The 19,331-nt window shown below is 35.9% G+C and overlaps 1 protein-coding gene across 12 annotated transcripts in view; it reads right to left on the reverse strand.

Moving 5' to 3' along the window:
- CELF2 (CUGBP Elav-like family member 2) overlaps nucleotides 1-18,100 on the reverse strand; it is a 508,245-nt gene extending 490,145 nt beyond the window's left edge. For 3 of the 12 annotated variants that reach the window (XM_073652432.1, XM_073652431.1, XM_073652421.1), the window contains exon 1: nucleotides 17,836-18,099. In XM_073652432.1, coding sequence (XP_073508533.1) covers nucleotides 17,836-17,942 — 107 coding nt within the window. In that variant the 5' untranslated portion in view covers nucleotides 17,943-18,099. Of the gene's footprint in view, nucleotides 1-17,011; nucleotides 17,131-17,835 lie in introns of those variants that run through there. The other 9 variants (XM_073652430.1, XM_073652424.1, XM_073652419.1 and 6 more) reach the window with 5 other exon arrangements.
- Between the last annotated feature and the right edge of the window lie 1,231 nt (nucleotides 18,101-19,331).

Here is a 19,331-nt window from a genome sequence, read left to right on the forward strand (position 1 = left end):
TAGAGGACAGGCACTTGTAAATTTATGAGCTACAATAATGTTGCCACATACCTAGTTTCTTTTTGGTGGCTGCAGTATTACTTTATCAAAAGTTTGAAAGTATTATTTTTATTAGGTCCCATTATTAAAAAAAAATTGTATTTATATGATTATAGGAAAGTTGCTATACCTGGATGTATTTCATGAATGAGTCTACAGTTTGATCCAAATAGCTGATAGACATCTAATTAGATAATAGCATATTGTCATATGCTGAAATTCTCAATCAAGTGACATCTATTTATGAGAAATTACAACTAGAGCGTTTTACAAAATACATTAAATACTTCTCAGCAGTGGGTTACATCAATGACATCTATTATTATAATATGTTGTTTTACAATGTTGGCTGTCAAAAGGAAGCGATTTACAAAGAATCAAGGGAAGATATGGTCTACAGAAAACATTTTTCTTGCTGTTGCCTAGCAGCAGGAACTCTATTACTAAATGAACCTTGGGAATAAAACACAGAATATTATTAACCAACTATGTTGACCTACTATACAATGTTCGCATATGGGCGATTTCTTTATAAAGCAGCGGTAGTTAGTTTTAAGATTTTTTTTTTATAAAATCCAAAAATATCTAGCTTTGAGAGATGGAGATGCTTGGATGCAAATTCCAATAAAAATACCTCTTTCCTACTTGAAGTAAAAATACATAATAATGCTAAAATGCCAAGACAATTTAGCATCTACCATTAAACTTTTAAAAATAAAAAAATGACAGAAAACCAATTTTTTTTTATTTTTCTTTTGTAATTGAATGGCATTTTGTATTTCTTTTAAGCCCTATCATTTTTTATGGTCATTGTCCATTGGCCTTTAAAGAAGCAGAACTGTATGATCATTCCCTCTTTGAATGTTCCCTTGAGATCTTCTAAGAGCTACACAAATTCAACATAAAGTCATTTTACATAATGATTTGTGATTTATATTGCAGCCTGAGAAATGTACTGTATTTCATGGTATAAAAATGAATTTCATCACTGAGGCTTTCGTCAGGTGGAACAAATTTTGTCTCATGGATCATGTGAGTGATGATCATGAAAATGAGTTTGGAAATAAAACATAGAGTTCCATCTATCTAATAGTCATGCCAATATGGTTGCACTAAACCCCCAGCTTTAACGATTGTATTAAATAATATAGTTTAGAAAACACATACCAGTTTAAAGATGACCTGTTGGCTCTCCTGTCACATTTTTTGTACTAAATGCTATTAAAATATCAATTCTGGAGCAATTTTTCTTACAATTCTGTGTTGTGCCATTCTTCTGTTATTTCTCCTAGAAATGCATAAATAAATTGACAACTGGGTGTTACTATTTCCCTTGTCATAAAGGTGTGTCCTTACACAGTCCGATGCTGTTACCAGATTAGCCATTGTTGGAGCCTATTAGGAAACATTTTCAACAAGATCGCACCCCTTTGTACAATTATATATTTATTCATACATTTGTAGGAGGCATAATAGAGGAATGAAATATATATATAGTTTTTCCAAAATGTGTGCGTTTTAGCAAATGTGAAATCAATTATTTGCAAAATGGTGGCCTTCTGGATGCCCTTTTGTATTATATGGATCAGTAAGGGTTTAAAACAGTACAATCTCATACTCACTAAAACTTTTCTCCTTACCTGTCCGTGTAGCTGCAGCTTCCTGTTGGTCCTCTACTCTCTCTCTTAGGTACCACCTTCGGATCTGGTCTTCTCTTTACTCTTCATCTGCGTTTCTGGTGCCGACTAGGCCTTAACATGTGTTATGAAGGGATGGAGCGAGCCAAGGACCAGCGGAGAGCTGTGGCAGCTGTGACAGGTGATGGGTGAGATATAAAGTTTTATAGTTTCTTAAACCCCTCTCCAGCCAATCTGTTTATTATAGTGTTGGATTTGGAGACCTTACATCATAATAAATGCTTTTATTAATTGGAGTCAGGACACATTTGATGTGCAATGAATAAGTTTGATGCAAATCCAATTTCCTAGCTGAATATGAGCAAATCTGCCAAATTCAAATTTCACCAGTTTCACTGATTCTTATCTAATATTCATCGTAATGTATGTCTCTATCACAGAAGTCTATGAAGCAGAGATATTAATACCATTGGGAAGAGATCAATGTGTTGTGCTGCTGCTTTTTCTTGCTATGTGTTGGTCACTAATAAAATACTGATCAAAATAGTGGTGGCTCAGTGATTGCTGTGCTGGGGCTCTGGGTTCAAATACCACCAAGGACAACATCTACAAGGAGTTTGTATGTTCTCCACGTGTTTGCGTGAGTTTCCTCCGGGTTCTTCGGTTTCTTCCCACACTGCAAACACATACTGATAGGGAATCTAGATTGTGAGCCCTGTTGGGACAGTGATGATCATGTCTGTGAAGCATTGTGGAAATTAATGGAGCTATATACATGAGTAAAATAAATAAAATAAATCTATATATACCTGATTAGTAAAAACTAAGATATTGGATGCTATAGAGACAGAAGTTTGTCATACAAGGAAATTCACCAATGACCAGACTGTTCTTTCATATCAGTGAAAAACATATTAACTGCTAAACTACCTCCAAGGCTAAGCACTCATGTTATAGAATCCGCACAGAACATTCTCAGAAATTTAAAGCACAATAGAAATAAATTAATGTTTTCAAAATTTCATTTACACGTTGTGGAAAAAAATCCACAAAAAATTTAAAAGAATGGTTTGGATTTCAAATCTGCAGCATGCTCATTTTCATGCAGATTTTCATTGTGGATTTCACCCTAGTCAATACTTTGTAATAGAGTATGGTGAAATCAATAGCTAAATCTGCAAAATAATCTGGAAGTTAAACATGCAGATTCTGTCTATGAAGCAAACCCACAGTGGAAATTTTTCACAAAGTGTGAACGTGGCCAAAACATTCTCAATGTTTCCTGTACCTTTGTGAGTGTGACATTAGGGGAAGAGAGATATCAAAGTTAACTTCATAGGATATGAATTTTCATGGGTCCAGAATAGGTCTTATAGTTAGTTGGATTTTACAGGTGAAATGAAACTCCTCATAAAATATAAGGAGAAACCTCCAAATTATATACATTTTCATTAAGATTTGATCTTAGGAATAATCTACTTTTCTTCTAAGAAACATACATGCAGGTTTGGGAATTATCTAATTGGAGCAGATCCCAAAGATGAACATACTTTCATAATTAATATTACTAACTTGAACCCCTTCACAGCATAAAACATAATAATTACATCCTACTTCAGGTCTGCTTCTATGGAGGGGACGGAGGAGTCGAGCCAGAACCTCACCCAGCAAATGCCAGCTGTGTTACACAGCCAGCTTCTGCTTGTAACAGCAGCGACCAGAGCTAGCATCAATCCCTGCTGTTGAACCATTTAAATTTCACTGCTATTCTCTGACATTGGTCTTTAAATGGACCGATTGCCAGTGTTCACTTGGATACCAATAGGTTGTCAAGACATCCTGGATTCTGCTGAAAACCTGCATGACTGCTATATTAGTCCTCCTGTGAAGTCCACTAAGGAGACAAAAAAATAAAATAAAACAATAAATGTAAAAAAGAATGCAAAAAAAATTATAAAAATTTAAGCTTGAATCACCTTTCTCTTCACCCTTTAAAAAACTGAAAATAAAAAAGATAAACTTATTTCGTATTGCTGCGTCCATAAAGGTCTGACATATTGAAATCTAAAATAAATGAATCCATACAGTAAACATCAAAATGCTCAAAAGCTGCACTTGTCTCTCAAAAATGGAATTAATAGGGATCAAAACATTGTATGCACTCGAACATGGCACCAATAAAATTGTTAGCTTACCACACAAAAAGCAAACTATACACAGCTACGTTTACAAGAAAATAAAAAAGTTATGGGTCTCTCAAAATGCCACCAAAATTTATTGCAACAAAAACAAAGCCCATAGCATAATGATGGGATTACATTTTGTTCAACATTTCACTGCACTTGGAGATATTTTTCCTATTTTACAGTAGATTTTAGGGTAAAAGAAAGAGTAAAAACTACAATTCGTCCTGCTACAAGTCTTATTTATCTTTAAAAATTCAGTCCTTTAAAAACTGACCTGTGAAATCTATATGTAGATCAAATGAATTGCATTATCACAGAAGAGCAAGCCAGGAGTTGTCAAATATTTCCACAACTAGATAAAAACAATTAACCAGTGCAACCCAGCCTGATAAGTGGTGGAAAAGTCAATGTACCTGTACACAAAGTAATGAATGTTGTGATGAGCTAAACCATTGATTGCAGAAGGTATAAAATAAGATGGTGGTTTTGATTTTCTAACACAACCTTTTCTTTCCTTGTTAACACATATAGATTCCTACATTCTCCTCTGAAATCCATTCCACTAGACTATATCTGTAATGCAATGAGCATTTAAAGAATTTGTGATAATGAAGTAATTAAGTAAATGTTAAATCGTATGGATGCTGAGATCTTTCCCTAAAGAGGGGCAGGTCTTAGTGGCAAATATAAGCTCTACTTAGATCTTAAATATCGTAAAGTCCCATGTTTGTTAGTAGGACTTTAAAATCATATCGATTTCTGACAATTGTATGAAAAATGTGTGAATTATGTCTATCTTTCGATAGGTTATGTGTTACCATAGTATATGACTAAGGGTACATTTTTACTGGCTAATCAATAGCTGTTAAAGACCACCGATTGGCGACTAGTAAGCCTGTAATAGCCTGTTTAGATAAACCGATCGTATTTTCTTGCTTACTTTAATATGATCATTCTGTTTGTATAGACAATCATTGTGATCGACAGCACATGTCGTGGTTATATAATACAGATCTAATATTTGTCAGCTATCCACCAGATAGATGATAAATGTCTTTGGCCACCATAGACCTGTAACCCCTTAACGACCAGTGCCGTACATGAACAAGTCCTCGTCGGCAGAGGATGAATGGAAAGGGCTCAGGAGCTGAGCCTGCCTCATTCTTGGCAGATGATTACTGTGTCGTTCAGCCATCATCTGCCTCTAACAGCTGCAAGAGGAGCGGAGGCTGTGGATGGCTTTTAACCAGTTAAATGCCTCTGTCATTCCCTGACAGTGGCATTTAAAGTGTGCTCTATTCTAAACACTCATCGGTGCCCATGGAATGTGATCATGGCATGCAGATGGTTTGCCATGATGGCTGGTGGTCTGCTGAAGACAAAAGTGTCTGTCATGATGGTACTTTTGTGAACCACAGCTTCTGGCTGGTTTCATAGGTAAATTGACCTATATACAGCAATACTGTGGTACTGTTGTATATACTAAAAGTAATTGGATGATCGCAGTTGTAAGTCCCAAAGGGGACTAACAAATACAATAACAAAAAAGCATTTGAATCTCCCTTTTTCCCCTATTTAAAATAAATATTTTTTTTTTTAAATAAACATATGTGGTATTGTTGCATCCATACAGGTCTGATCTATCAAAATATAAAATTAATCAACTCGATCGGTAAAAACAGTAAAAAGAAAAAAAATCAAAACGCCAGAATTGTGTTTTTGGTCGCCATGACTCCTCAAAAAAATGCAATTGAAATTTATCGAAATGTTGTATAAACCCGCTCATAGTATCAAGATCAGGTCACCCTGCAAAAAAACAAGCCCTCACACAGTTCCACCAATCGCAAAATGAAAATGGTACGGGTCTCGGAAAATGGCAACGCCAGAAATGTTTTATTTTTACAAATTTTTCAGAATTTTCTATTTGCTCTGAAATAAAACAAAACTGTCAGTTTGGTATCGAAATAATAATCATACTGACCTGGAGAATCAAATTTCCAGGTCATTTTTACTGCACAAAGAAAGCCATAAAAACTAAACAAATGCAGAATTGTTTTTTTTTTATAGTTTCACCACACTTGGAATTTGTTTCCCATTTCCAGTATTATATGTTAATATGAATGGTGTCATTCAAAATCCAACTTGTCCCGTAAAATCAAGCCATGAGGATGGAAATCTAAAAAGCTATGGCTCTTGGTAGACTGAAGGAAAGGAAAAAGCGAAAACACAAAAGCGAAAAAAAATCGCCCGTTTCTTAAAGGGGTTGTCCACTACTTTTCATTATCCCCCTAATGTATTCCCCCGGGGCCCATAAGGGTTTTTGTAAATACCTTGCATTGCAGTTACTGCCTGTGAGCGGCGATATCACTGGCTACTCACAGGCATCACGTGACCCGGCTGTAGCCGACTCTGATATCCGCTGATGTCACATCAAGTTCCGGCTGCAGCCAGGGGTGACTTACATCTGCGTTCCACGGTGGATGCTGGGCTGTGGGTGGGGTTACCCCCCGCTTCACACCCGGCATCCACTGCGCACTTTCCCTCTCCTCATTCATTGTGAAAGCGCGTGGTAGATGCTGGGTGTGATGCGCGGGGAAACCCCACCCACACCCCAGCATCCACTGCGGGGACTACATCACTGAAGTCATGCCTCACTTGACATGACATCAGTGGTGGGTCACGTGATGCCTGTGAGAGGCCAGCGGTAGCGCCACTCACAGGCAGTAACTGCAATGCAAAGTATTTACAAAAAACATTATGGGCCCCAGGGGAATACATTAGGGGGATAATAAAAAGTAGTGGCCATCTTCTTTAATGGGTTGACGTGTTGGGAGCTCTTTGTTGCTTTAGTATACTGTTATTGCTAACCAGTGGAGTAACGAACTAGCAATGCCAATAAATGGCTCTAGGATTTGATTTTTCATAAAAGAATCAAACAACACAAATGAACGCAGATAAACCCTGTAGTAAGCATTATTAATTCATGAAGTGCCATACAAGAGTGTATTAGTCAGATGTTATAATTGGACCTTGTTAAATGGATAATGGGTATTGGAATCAGTCTTTAAAAGTCTTTTCAAAAGAGAAATCATGGGGGTTCAGCAACATTTCTAAAGCCATACATTTTTCTCGAGAAGAGGAAGTTTTTAATTATGCTTGTTGCTAACATTGATAAATTCAGAATTAGTGTTACATTTTATGTTTCTTTTCATTTTATTAATTGTAAATTCCTTATTTGAGAAATAAAAAGACAAATTAGTAATAGTTATTTGCAAATTGTGTTATTATTGGGTATGGGTTATTATGAATAAAAAGATTATCCATAATCAGTTCACTGTCTGCAGAAAAGATAAGAACCTTTGTAAAAAACAGGTTGTGAAGACAATAAAATTGTCTGTAGCCATTTTTTCATTTTAATTAGTTGACATTTTTGCATTCTTGTCACTGCCTCTCCCTCCGCCTTTGTCTTTTTATTCTTACTATTCTCATCACTGTTACATTGTTAATCATTTCACCATAATGACATAAAAATGTAAAGGAAAAAAAAAATCGAAACAGAGCGACATAGAATATCATGTTGACTTCCATGCATCACACATTATGGAGTGTATAAGTGGTATTAGAAAACTAACAAGATCAGTCACATTAACGAGCAGGATTACAATTATCATTTTAAAGAGAATACAAGTGAATCGTTTCAGAACGCAATGGATGGAGCTTATTAACACATCCCAGGATAGCAAAGAACACAGACCTTCTATAATTTCATTGATTAATTTGCCTCGCATTGCGCCAATTAATTTTTTTTTTTATTTAAAATCTGGATATATTGGCAAATTACTGTGGTTTGTATAAATTTATGCTCACCAAAAATATATTTTATAGCAAAATTGGAGTAAAATGGCATTAGTGAATACAAGGAGTGAAGAAAGCGGCACTTGCATGGATGAAATAAAATCAATTATATTATTTCTTTAAGCCATAAAACCCGACATACAAGTATAAAAAACTGACGCGTTTATGGCGTCCTGAATGCCCTTAATAATGCTATAATTAAGGGCGTCCAGGATGCCAGAAACACGTCAGTCTTTTATCCTTGTATGTTGGGTTTTATGGCTTAAAGAAACAAAGTAATTGCTTTTATTTCATCCATGGAAGTGCCACTCTCTTCACTCCTTCTATTATCGCTGTGCCACACCAGCTGGAGACATGGCACCCATCGGCTTTTCCTCCCACGGACTCCAAATTCACTAATCGTGGAAAGCTCCAACCTTTTCCTTTGTATTAGTAAATAGTATGAATACATTAGTGTGAATCTGACTAGTTAGATGTGGTTACCATGGAAGTCAAGAGAACTTTACAGAGGATGTTGCATATTGGTCTACAAAGAAGTCATAAGACAATATTTTGGGAGTTGATTCAGTAGAGAATGGTGAAAGTGCCTTCAGCCTGAGATTCTTCTTGGTAAGATTTCATACACTTGAAGTCCAAATATATTAGACTTTATTGGCAAAACCATCTCAGTGAAAAGCGACCTTTGCACGAATGGCAGGTTGTAAAGGGCTGTTACTTCATTTCACTGCTACACCCCAGATCATCCATTCTGAGATATCTCTATGGCTCTAGATTAATTATGACAGCCACGGATTAGGGATCCATGAAATATGCTGAGTGCATATACCAATAAGCTGCTCAAATATTGAGTAATTTTTTTTATTGAAGTTTCTATTGGATAATTTAACATATCAAAAGTTCAAATGTATGTAAAATAAAAATGAGTGAGGGGTGTTGGTCCATATATTTTTCTTCCATCTAGGTGGTATTTTTTAGATTTAATACCCTTCATTAGTTGAACAATTATAAGATATATGAAAGAAATGAAATCCTGATTCCACTATTCTCATGTGAGAATTACTCTCCAGGACAAGCTTTCACACTGCAATCCAAATCATACATCTATCTACTGCATCATGTCTACAAGACCGAGAGTAAATATATTCATGGTCTATGTATGTGTTTCTGCCGATCCAGACGAGTGCCTTATCTTTAGCATCCAGAAACTGAGGCAAGTGCATTTCAGGCATATTGAAAAGGCTTCCAGGTTTTAGCTCTTTGTATAGTTGCCAGCTCAAACATATAAGCTGTAATGATTTTTCACAGCCCTATGTAGCCCATCATTGTACAGGTCAAGGACAGCTGAGCCTAGGTGCCAGAAGCCCATGCTGCCCTGATAATACAGTAGATGTCATTCCAAGCATGGTGACATGCTTTCTCACTGGATGCCATTTTCAGTTACCTATTATAGGACTGACACACAAATAAATATGTGTAAACAGCGAACACACTGCACAGAAAGAAACACCTGCAGCTGATAATCTGTCATGACAGCATGAGGATGGGTGATATCAATTTCAAAGCGAGTTTATCTCACATGTAAACCAAATAGAAACCTATTTTACAACTTCCTTAACACCAAGTATTTGTGCATCCACTGGCAACGTGTACAACACAAATCTCATTCTTTCTTGCTGTATCCTATAAATCAGATGAAAACCATATCTCATTTGAATCATGTTTCCAAAATATAGTAAAATGTATGACACTCCATTCAAACTGCCTTGATGTGCTTACGTAATACATACTAACAGCATTCATTATTAAATAATAGATCTCTTGGACCTGACAAATTTATTTATTTTGGCTTCATAATAGTTTTGTAACTTTATGAAAGATTAACTTAATCTCCGCCCATCAGTTCCTCAATGTCCCTCCTGCTACTGAGTTCTCACATTGCTCAGTACAAGCTACAGCTGGCAGTTAGACTGGGTTGGCAGAAATTGAATACACTTGGATTCTCTCACTTTATAGCTGGATTAAAAAAAAATGCTCATCCCATTATCAGAATTATATAACCATTCTTACATGGATTTTTAAAGAAAGTCTTATAAAAGATATTTAATAATGTATATCATTTGTTTTGTGACATCTGGTGACAGATCTTCTTTTGCTACTGTTTTGATTCCCAATTGAAATAGCAATAAAAACAGAGCAGCAATGTTCCTAAGTTTGTCCCTTTATTTGAGGCCTTTTCATTTTTTATTTAACTAGTACAAGTTATTTTGGTATGTCACATTTTTGATAACCATAATGACAATCATAATAATGCCCATAGATATTATGAATTTCTTTGTTCATCCATTTCATTCACGATGGGTCAGGATGAAAAATGTTATTGGTTCTACAAAGATAGTATAGTACTACATACTGATGACTGATGCTGTGCTATAGAGCTTAGAATTGTGAAAGGACACAGAAACACAAACTCTAAATGTTGACATTTTCTTTATGAATCCATGATGGTCAAGCAGTATAATGATAAATTGCATCTGTTTCTGCAACCTATGAAGGGTGTTGAGGGTACCTGTAAAAGCCCACTAAATGGTCACTATCGTTTCCCCAAACTTTACATGGATAAATAGTTCAAATGCATATAAGAAACTTTGCAATTCTGTGTATCACGTCAGAGAAATATGCTTCCTTCTCCACTTATCAGACACTTTTCCTCACCCCTCCTGAACGCACCATCCACTCTGAAAAGACAACTCAAATCCATCCTGGTCAAAGCAAGATGAACTGCCAGCACCGCGAGATGTCAAGTTACAAAGCAAGTTGAAGTCTATAGAGAGGAAAGGGGCAGGAAGAGTGAGGAGAGACAAGACAAACACAGGCAGATTGGATTGCAGTTTCAATAAACTGTTTTATTTCTCTGTGGAGCTGGATTCACAGCTACATAGCTCAGGACTGGTCTATAATATCCTCCGTGATAATACTACTTTTCTCTTTGTGTTACAGAAAAAAAGATCAGGAATCCCTCATGTCTGTGTGTGCATTCAATGTAAGACATGAAAGTAACTAACCGACACCCACTAACTCAGAGGAAACTGAGAATCAGAGAAAGAGCCTGCAGAGGGGAAAACTGATGAAAAATGCAGAATACAAGTCATACAATGGCTGGAAATAGTGTTATTCATCATGTAACCTATTTTGAAAACTTACTAGAATAGACAGATATGCTCCAAGTTTATTAATTGGTACCATTGAGTAATTTAGCTTTTAGGTGCCATATAAAAAATATAGAGCATTGATGAACTGGTTGCTGAAACCTAAACCAAATCTCTGAAAGAAAATGCTCAACTGAATTTTGTTCTGATTTTGTTCTAATTGGCTGGTCTTTGCTCTGCCGTAACATATATCGTTAGTGGAGTATGGGGTTATAGACTTTCACTGAGCTTGACGCTTCCAAAATGATGATCGCTGATAAAAGGTGCACAACGCTTAGCTGAGCGCATCTACACCTTGCTGTCATTGGATGGGTCTTGACACCCAAGCCCCATTGATCAAAACTTCTAACATGTCACTAAGATTATAAATCACAAATTTGCAACATATATAGTAGAATAGACAAAAACTACCATACAATAATAATGGCAATATTGTTCTCCGCGTCCATGAATGCAAGCACATACTTCTCTAGGATTAACATGTTAAAAGGGGAAACATATTTCTTTATTGTACGTACACAGATAGGGAGTTGTACATGTGTGTAGAAACAAAGCTCTTGGCATCTGCTAAGATAATAAACTAAGAATTTAATCTATTAAACAAATCCTATATTCACTGCTTTGTAACCATCATTTATAAGTTAGAATAGGAATATATGTTCTCCTTTCAGCGGTTTCTTTATCAAGTAGAATAAATTCTCGGTTTTATACCATGTGAAGGTAAAATATATAGAAAGCTGACAATATTTTCAGTAAGAAAATTTCGCAATGTGACAAACTAAAAAATACAGCTCACAATCTGACCTTTATATTTTAATGCGTTCACGCAGTTTTTTTGGGTCATACATTTCTCCAAAAATTCAACATATCCCTATCCCAATCAGAGATCTTTTTCAGTTGTTCGATGCTAGATATTATCTTAACATTTGTCATGTAGGTCAGAGGAGTGAAAGGCATATATCTAGAATGGATCAATGTAAGGCATACAAAGAACTATGACAATGCCTACAATTTATTGTATTAATAGCAAAAGTTTTCACTGTTACCGAATTCTTTCCAAACTTATTATTCCGTAATATACGTCTGCTTGTAATTATATGTGATGCAATGCTTGATGCAAGTCATATTTATTAGCATATGTGCTGGAATCTACTAAAGTAGAAAAATCTGTTTCCACAGTGTGATCAGGAATCAAGATCCTAATAACACATGAAATGATCTCCAGGAGTGTCTATGTGGTGTGCATACATAATGGCGGTGGTATTTCCTTCCTGTCTGGTTACATGGATTCTGATGAACGTTACGAGAAAGGCTTTAACTAAACTCTGTTTTGTGATGGCCATTGAAAACTCACAGTGAGGCATTCTCCCTATAGAACAAAAAACTGGGATAGTGAAAGGATTCCTTACTGAATGAGCGCACAATGATGCTTTGTCGTCTAGAGACATCACAAAATGTTTTACATGGCCTAGTTTTACTTTTGCAGCTTCCCCCATGGGAACTATAGCTATACATATTTATGGCATTACATGTATAAATCGGTTTACCGGGTCGTGACATATACCTCGATGCAAACAAGATCAACAATTCTTACAATGTTATTTGGTTTTAAAGAAACAGGATCCCTGGTGAATTGTAAAATGTACATTTTTATTGAGCAGTCTATGGAGGGTATAAGGGTTGTAGGTTGTTTTTATTGTGCAGTGAACCGAGATTTTGCTGAATTACTACAGTGCTAATGCCAATGAAAAATGTGGAACGAGGATTGAAATGTCTTCTTTGAAGTGAGTAGAGAAAGGGTTAATCTCTCCGTAGGTCAGAGAGGAAGCTACTTACACATTCAACTGGATGTCACAGCAATGGCATGACTGCTACACTTGTATGTAGACATCTGTGGGTACAGCTGGCATGAACAGAACCAGATATCAATTTGTGCAAAGCATGGCATGGCTTTTGTTCCCTTCAGCTGTACTACCTTTACACTATATTTCTTTATTAAATCTGTTTTCTTAATGAAATTTAGCCCATTTATAGTAATCTCTCAGCGGAGAATAAAGCTTGACTAATTGAATGCATTGTTTGATATTTTAGGCGTCGAGGACTACAGTGTATTAATTGGCATCTACGACATGTAAGAAAAATAAAGATTGTGATTCCTTGGCAGTGGAACACATACAAAAATCAATGATATTTCCAATTTTGGACATCAACATTATCTTTTTTTTTTTTTCATTTCCTAATATCACCTGCCATTTTATTTGAGGTTTCATCAAGTTATGCGATTTCGGGCTACAAGCAATGAACTTTCCATCAACGGCATCTTCAGCTAATTAACCCCGCTGATTACAATAATTAGTATTGATTCACTCCTGAATGACTTCCTAAGCATCCGAGCCCAATCTACTCTGGCTGCAAAGTTCTGGGTATGAATATTAATTTGATGTTCCTCTTTGTTTTGGAGCCCCAAAGGTATAGTTTGCAATCTTATACACTTCAATTTGATAACAGTCGCACTTGAGTTTTATTGTAATTTAACAATGAGTGTGTGAATACATTATAGCATGATGATAATAATGCATAATGTTGGACAATGAATGATAGAATGCTGCTAGTATGTTGCATTGGAGATTATTAAAACACACCGGAATCAAAACTTGACACCACATAATTCACGATATCATGGGGTGAATTGTGTTTATTTCATCGACAATGTGACTTTTGATATTTTAATTACTACATTGGGTTAAATGTGTTAAACCTATTTCTTAAATATACAGCCATGGCACATCTGGAACAGATAGGTTGCATTGTTCCTTTCTACTAACTGGTGCAGCACTATAGTCATTTGTTTGGTTAACTCTATAATGGGCTTATTATATACGTGTTAAACTGATTACAACTTCACAATTGTCGGTGATCTAAGAGGTTAAAAAGCTTCTGAGGCTTGCCAAATTTCCTTGGCTTTTCTCCTTGGTATATGCTAGAGGCGAAATGTAAAGCAACTGATCATTCAGATTTAGTCCACTATAAACCACAAGAGATCAAGGGCTCACCGGGAGGGCAAACTTAAATAAAAAGAAGGGAAAAAAAAGAGAAAAAAAAAAAGCTGGCCATATCTGTTTAACGCGTGCCATGGTGAATGCTCGGGTTATTGCTTGTGTGTGCAGCAGTCCAGATCTCAGTTTAACACAAGATGATTTCCCTTCTCTTCCAGACACAGGTAGGTTTGTTATTTTCACTTTTCGTCGCTCCTAATCATTGAAGGATCAACCACTGCACTTCCTGCAATTTCTGAACTGGATAACTCATTGCCTTCATAACAACAGATATTGACAAGCTTACTAGCATCCGACCAGCACCTTGCTCTTCAATTTCTGCTATTCACGCCTTATGGCTGGAAAGGTCACTTTGTTATTGCAGAAGGGTGCACGTCTCTGCTTAGCAATAAAAACTGTACTTTCTATGAACTGATATGTGCTAAGAGCATCACGGAACAATTTCACATTCAAGACAGAAAGAACAGAAAAGAGCATGGAAGAATAGAGACACCTAGACATCTAAAAAATCTCATATAGTATTTGGGAGAACAGAACATTCATTGCATTGTCTTCCTGGAGAATACTCACTTTTATGTGAACACATCATTGCAAACATCTATTGTGTACATTAGCTTCAATCACACAGGCCTAAAACGGAAATAATTCCTGACTAAGACAAATTCGCTTACAAGAACCTTACATTGGTGCTAAAGACACGTTCAATGCAATGGCAAGGCAGTTTGGGCTGAGGTCCAGGTTATTCCAAATGGATAAGACAGGCATGGGGTACAGGTGACACTTTGGTCTTTAGCAGAAATCTGCAGCTGTCTCACTTCCTCAGCAGTGTCTTTTGACTGATTCATGAAGTGGCATTTGCATTGGCTTCAAAATGAGCCACCTTGCACGCCCTCTCAGTAGGTGGCAATGGAATGGGGTATGGATGATAGCAGCTGCTAGCTAGCAATAAATGAGGTACTGTCTGTGCAAGGAAAACACAAGCATGTACACAATATAGCCACTGACATATGTATATACAGTATACATATATACAGAGAGAGTGAGGTTTAGGTATATGTCTCACTCTCTCTAAATATAGATATATTTTTTCTCTAGTAGCATTATATTGATTACAGGACAGAACTATTATATTTAGAGAAATCAAAATCACAAAATTAGCACATTTAATAATCAATATATTTTGGCGCCATTCTTAACCCTATTCATGTTGAAAAAATTCAGTTGTGATGTGTAAATAAGTGAATATATATATCCCAGATCTAAATGTAAGCACTATAATGTATGATAACAAAGCATGTACTAGTGAGATAACACAACACATTCATAGAAATAAACATATACTTGGCTTGCATCCCATTAAGAGCAACTACTCAGTAAGATAAACTCAGTTGCGAGGATGGATAGAGAGCTGGAAGGATAGATAGATAAATAAATAAGAGATTGATAGATATAGATACATCAATATAGAGAAATAGAGAGATAGATACATAGATAGATATGTGATAGATCGATGAAAGATAGAGTGATAGATATATATGTGATAGATAGATAGAAAGATAGATAGATAGATAGATAGCTAGAGTGATAGATATATATAGAGAGAGATATGGATAGATAGATGATAGACAGGCAGATAGATAGATAGATAGTAGATAGATAGAGGAGATAGATAATAGATAGATACATGATAGATAGATATATGGATAGATAGATAATAGATACATAATAGATAAATATATAATAGATAGAGGAGATAGATAGGTAGATATAGATAATAGATAGATATAGATAATAGATGGATCGATAATAGATAGATAGATAATAGATACATAATAGATAGATAGATAGATAATAGATACATAGATAGAGGAGATAGATATAGATAATAGATAGATCAATAATAGATAGATAGATAATATGTATAGATAGATAATATATACATAGATAGGTAGATAGATAAATAATAGATATATAATAGATAGATAATATATACATAGATAGATATATGTATAGATAGATAATAGATAGATAATATATACATAGATAGATATATGTATAGATAGATAGATAATATATACATAGATAGACAGATAGATATATGTATAGATAGATAGATATGGCTGAGTTTTGTGTTGAGGGAGCTGTCATTTCAGCAGCAACAACATGAACAGTTTTAGGGTCATACAGGGACAGAATTGTTTTAAGCTCCCCTGCTTCCCTCTGTCAAATCTTTCAAATTGCACACAATATTAAGCTTCAAAAAAGCGGTTTAGAAATAATGCTGGAAGATGGGTGACAATGGGCGGATATGTAAAATGAAATGTGCAGCGATAATAAATATCATTGCTAATGAACATAATCAATACCCATTATAGCGTCGTATACATAGGAAGACACACAGTAATGGGAGAAACCTGGCCATGTCTGCAGTAGATAGCGGCTGTATTTATTTAATAGGTAAGTGACATTTAGGAGGCTTTAGATGCATGTTTTATTTAGCAGGCCCATAAATTCTGTGCTAACACAAAGTAGCAATTCTTTAAGTGAAACCTTAATGTAATGCCAAACTATCTGGGTAATAGAGTTGGACTGGAAGGCTGTACTTATCATCATGCTCTTTCATCTAGATTTCTTGTGTTTTATGTATATGGTCGGTCTCCTTCCACTGTGAAAATGTGCAGATTAGAAAAAGCCGGAAGCATAAATAATGCTCCAGATTCTTCACATAGCATTTTTTATTTAAATGTGCACAGGATGCCTGAATGATCATCTCCCTTAACTGTTAGGAAACCAGATTCCCATATAACTTTTGCCAGCCTCATGCTAAATTAGCCTGGCACAGCGAACGGATGACTTGACATATTGTAAGCTATAAAATCCATGACCCATGCATTACGTTCTACTAACATATTAATAATAAAGGCTTCAAGTCATCCTAACAGCATGACAAACTTAAAATCACAGCTATGGAAAATGGCAAAATAATTTCAAAGAACAAGCTAATTGTCAGATTAATACCCCTTTTTACAGACCTTTGAAATCAATACGTTTTCCCATGCAGTTAATGAAGAGGTAAGCAATAAATCTGTAGTGTAATCCACAAGACATGAATATGCGACACGGAAAGTATGGTTTAACAGAGGAGTGCAAATTAGAAAAAAAACAAGAAGCAGCCAATACTTAATAGCCCGTGCTGACATTTAGTCTGCACAAACAAGATTATAGAAGTGGAGAGATAATGAAAAGAGGGTTGTGGGGAGAAAAAGCTGCCCCAGACATGCATTAAGCTACTTTGACAGCTCCATTGTTTGACTGTCCCATTGTCAGCCCCAAAGATGCATTCACGATACGTCTAGTTACAAACAAACAAAAGCCTGGATTATTTCTGCTGCCTGCTGCCAGATCACATACAATTTAGAATCAATTAAATATGAAATTCCAGAATGCATCTATTTTTATTCTCACTCAACTCCAGGCGTAGCATAGACCTAATGGAGATATAGTGCTGTATACAAGGCAGAACCCTAATGACTGTGTTTAGGTAGGCTAAGTCCAGCTTATAGCAGTATTTACAGCTCTCTGTTATGAAGCCTTAGCTTTTTTTTTTTTTTTTTTTTTTTTTAGGATTATTTTGGTGCATAGCAAACAACAAATAGATATTAATAGGAAGATAGGTGGAGAAAAGGCTGGTCTTTTAATGCTGCCCCAATATAAGATCAGCTCTTGCTGTGGAGGGAAGCAGTATAATTTAGCCCCCAACAGCAAACAGAGCCACTTATTACACAGCACGCTGATGGACAAGACCATCCCGGACAAGTGAAAAGCAACGGTTAAAACAAAGGAGTGTACAACATACCTTAAAAGCAGCTCCTCATTTCTCATAGTAACAGCAGATTTGGGACAGCGCATGCTTTCTGCACAGATATTCTCAACAAAAGCCGGTTCAGAAGTGTGCTCAAACATCAATGCCACTGTAGCTACTAATGGCTATGGCTAGTCCCTCTGCCTCTTTCTCTCTCTCGCTCTCTCGTCAATGCTGAGTGGTGAAGCAAAGGGGCCCCTGCAGACTCACTAAGCAGAAATAATCCTCTGTGACAAGTTATGTTGTCTGGCCATAATTTACATTAGTGCAGTGTGCTGCCTATAGGGGCCTTGCTTCCTTTTTGGTATTTATTGTTGTTCACATGTCCTCATTTTCCCAATACCTGTTAGGGAATAAAAATAAATGATAAAAAATTGCTCCAATATAATACAGAAATATGCTTTAGTATTTGGGGGTGTATTGATAATGTATTCTGAAAAGCATGGAAAAGCAATTAAACCTATTGTGTGGTTTTATTCTAATATTTTACTTTTCTTATTTAGATACATGAATCAAAGGAAACCAGGTCACGGGTAGAGAAATTGGAATCTCTGACTTTTTCAATGATCGCCGGCTCAATATGTGTTAATTATGGTTATGTGATGTTCTCCTAATAAGCCTCATGATGTATTGTTCTTCGCAATGTAATATATTCTTCTCATGTCGCATGCAGCATGGGCAATTTATGATTTTTTTTATATAATTGGTATCCTAGAGCAGAAGCTGCAAGCTGTAATTCATATATACAATGTCTAACAATTGTTCTGTACTCTGGAGACTAGACAGACATTTGAATCGATCGAAATGTTGGGATCATGGCTATGTCACATCTTCCACTGTAATTCCATTAGATCTGTCTGCCAGGCATTATAGACCTTAGCCTGATACCAGCTGGGGGAGCTATTTAGGAAAGTCAGACGCACTTAAATTTTAAACCAAATGCCCCCCAGGCAAGAAATTATATCCTAGGGTCTTTGTGCTACAATAGTAAGAGTACACTAGAAGTATAGGAAAATATTGGACTGAAACTGTTTTACTTGGAGAGCTCACTATGATCTCTTTACTAAACGGCAAGAGTCCTCTTTTTACTATATTTCTATAGTAACTCCACTTTTTTTTTTCAATAGTATATTCAAATGTGGAATTACAATATACACATATATTTCAGTCCTATGCGAAAAAGAGATATGTTATTTTACTCGTAAGAATAGAAGTTTTCACAGCTTTTTAACAGCTCTCTTCAGTTTGAAAAGACGTCTTATAATGGAGTCTTACTAAACTGCAGTTCACACTTCTGCCGTCTAACGAATGAAGAGCTGCAATATTATTTCTACTACATTAGATACTTGTTTTCCCGTGTGAAAACAAGTCATCAACATCTAAACTGTGGATCCATGGGATAAAAGATATACGGTAAGTATGGCAAAAATCTGAAAAGTCATTCACTGCCAATTATTGTGTGTCTGTATGGCTCTCATAACCTCTCATTG

Source organism: Phyllobates terribilis, unplaced genomic scaffold (genome assembly GCF_046119375.1).
Source record: "Phyllobates terribilis strain yellow unplaced genomic scaffold, ASM4611937v1 Scaffold_11__3_contigs__length_659146591, whole genome shotgun sequence".
Lineage (NCBI taxonomy): Eukaryota > Metazoa > Chordata > Amphibia > Anura > Dendrobatidae > Phyllobates > Phyllobates terribilis.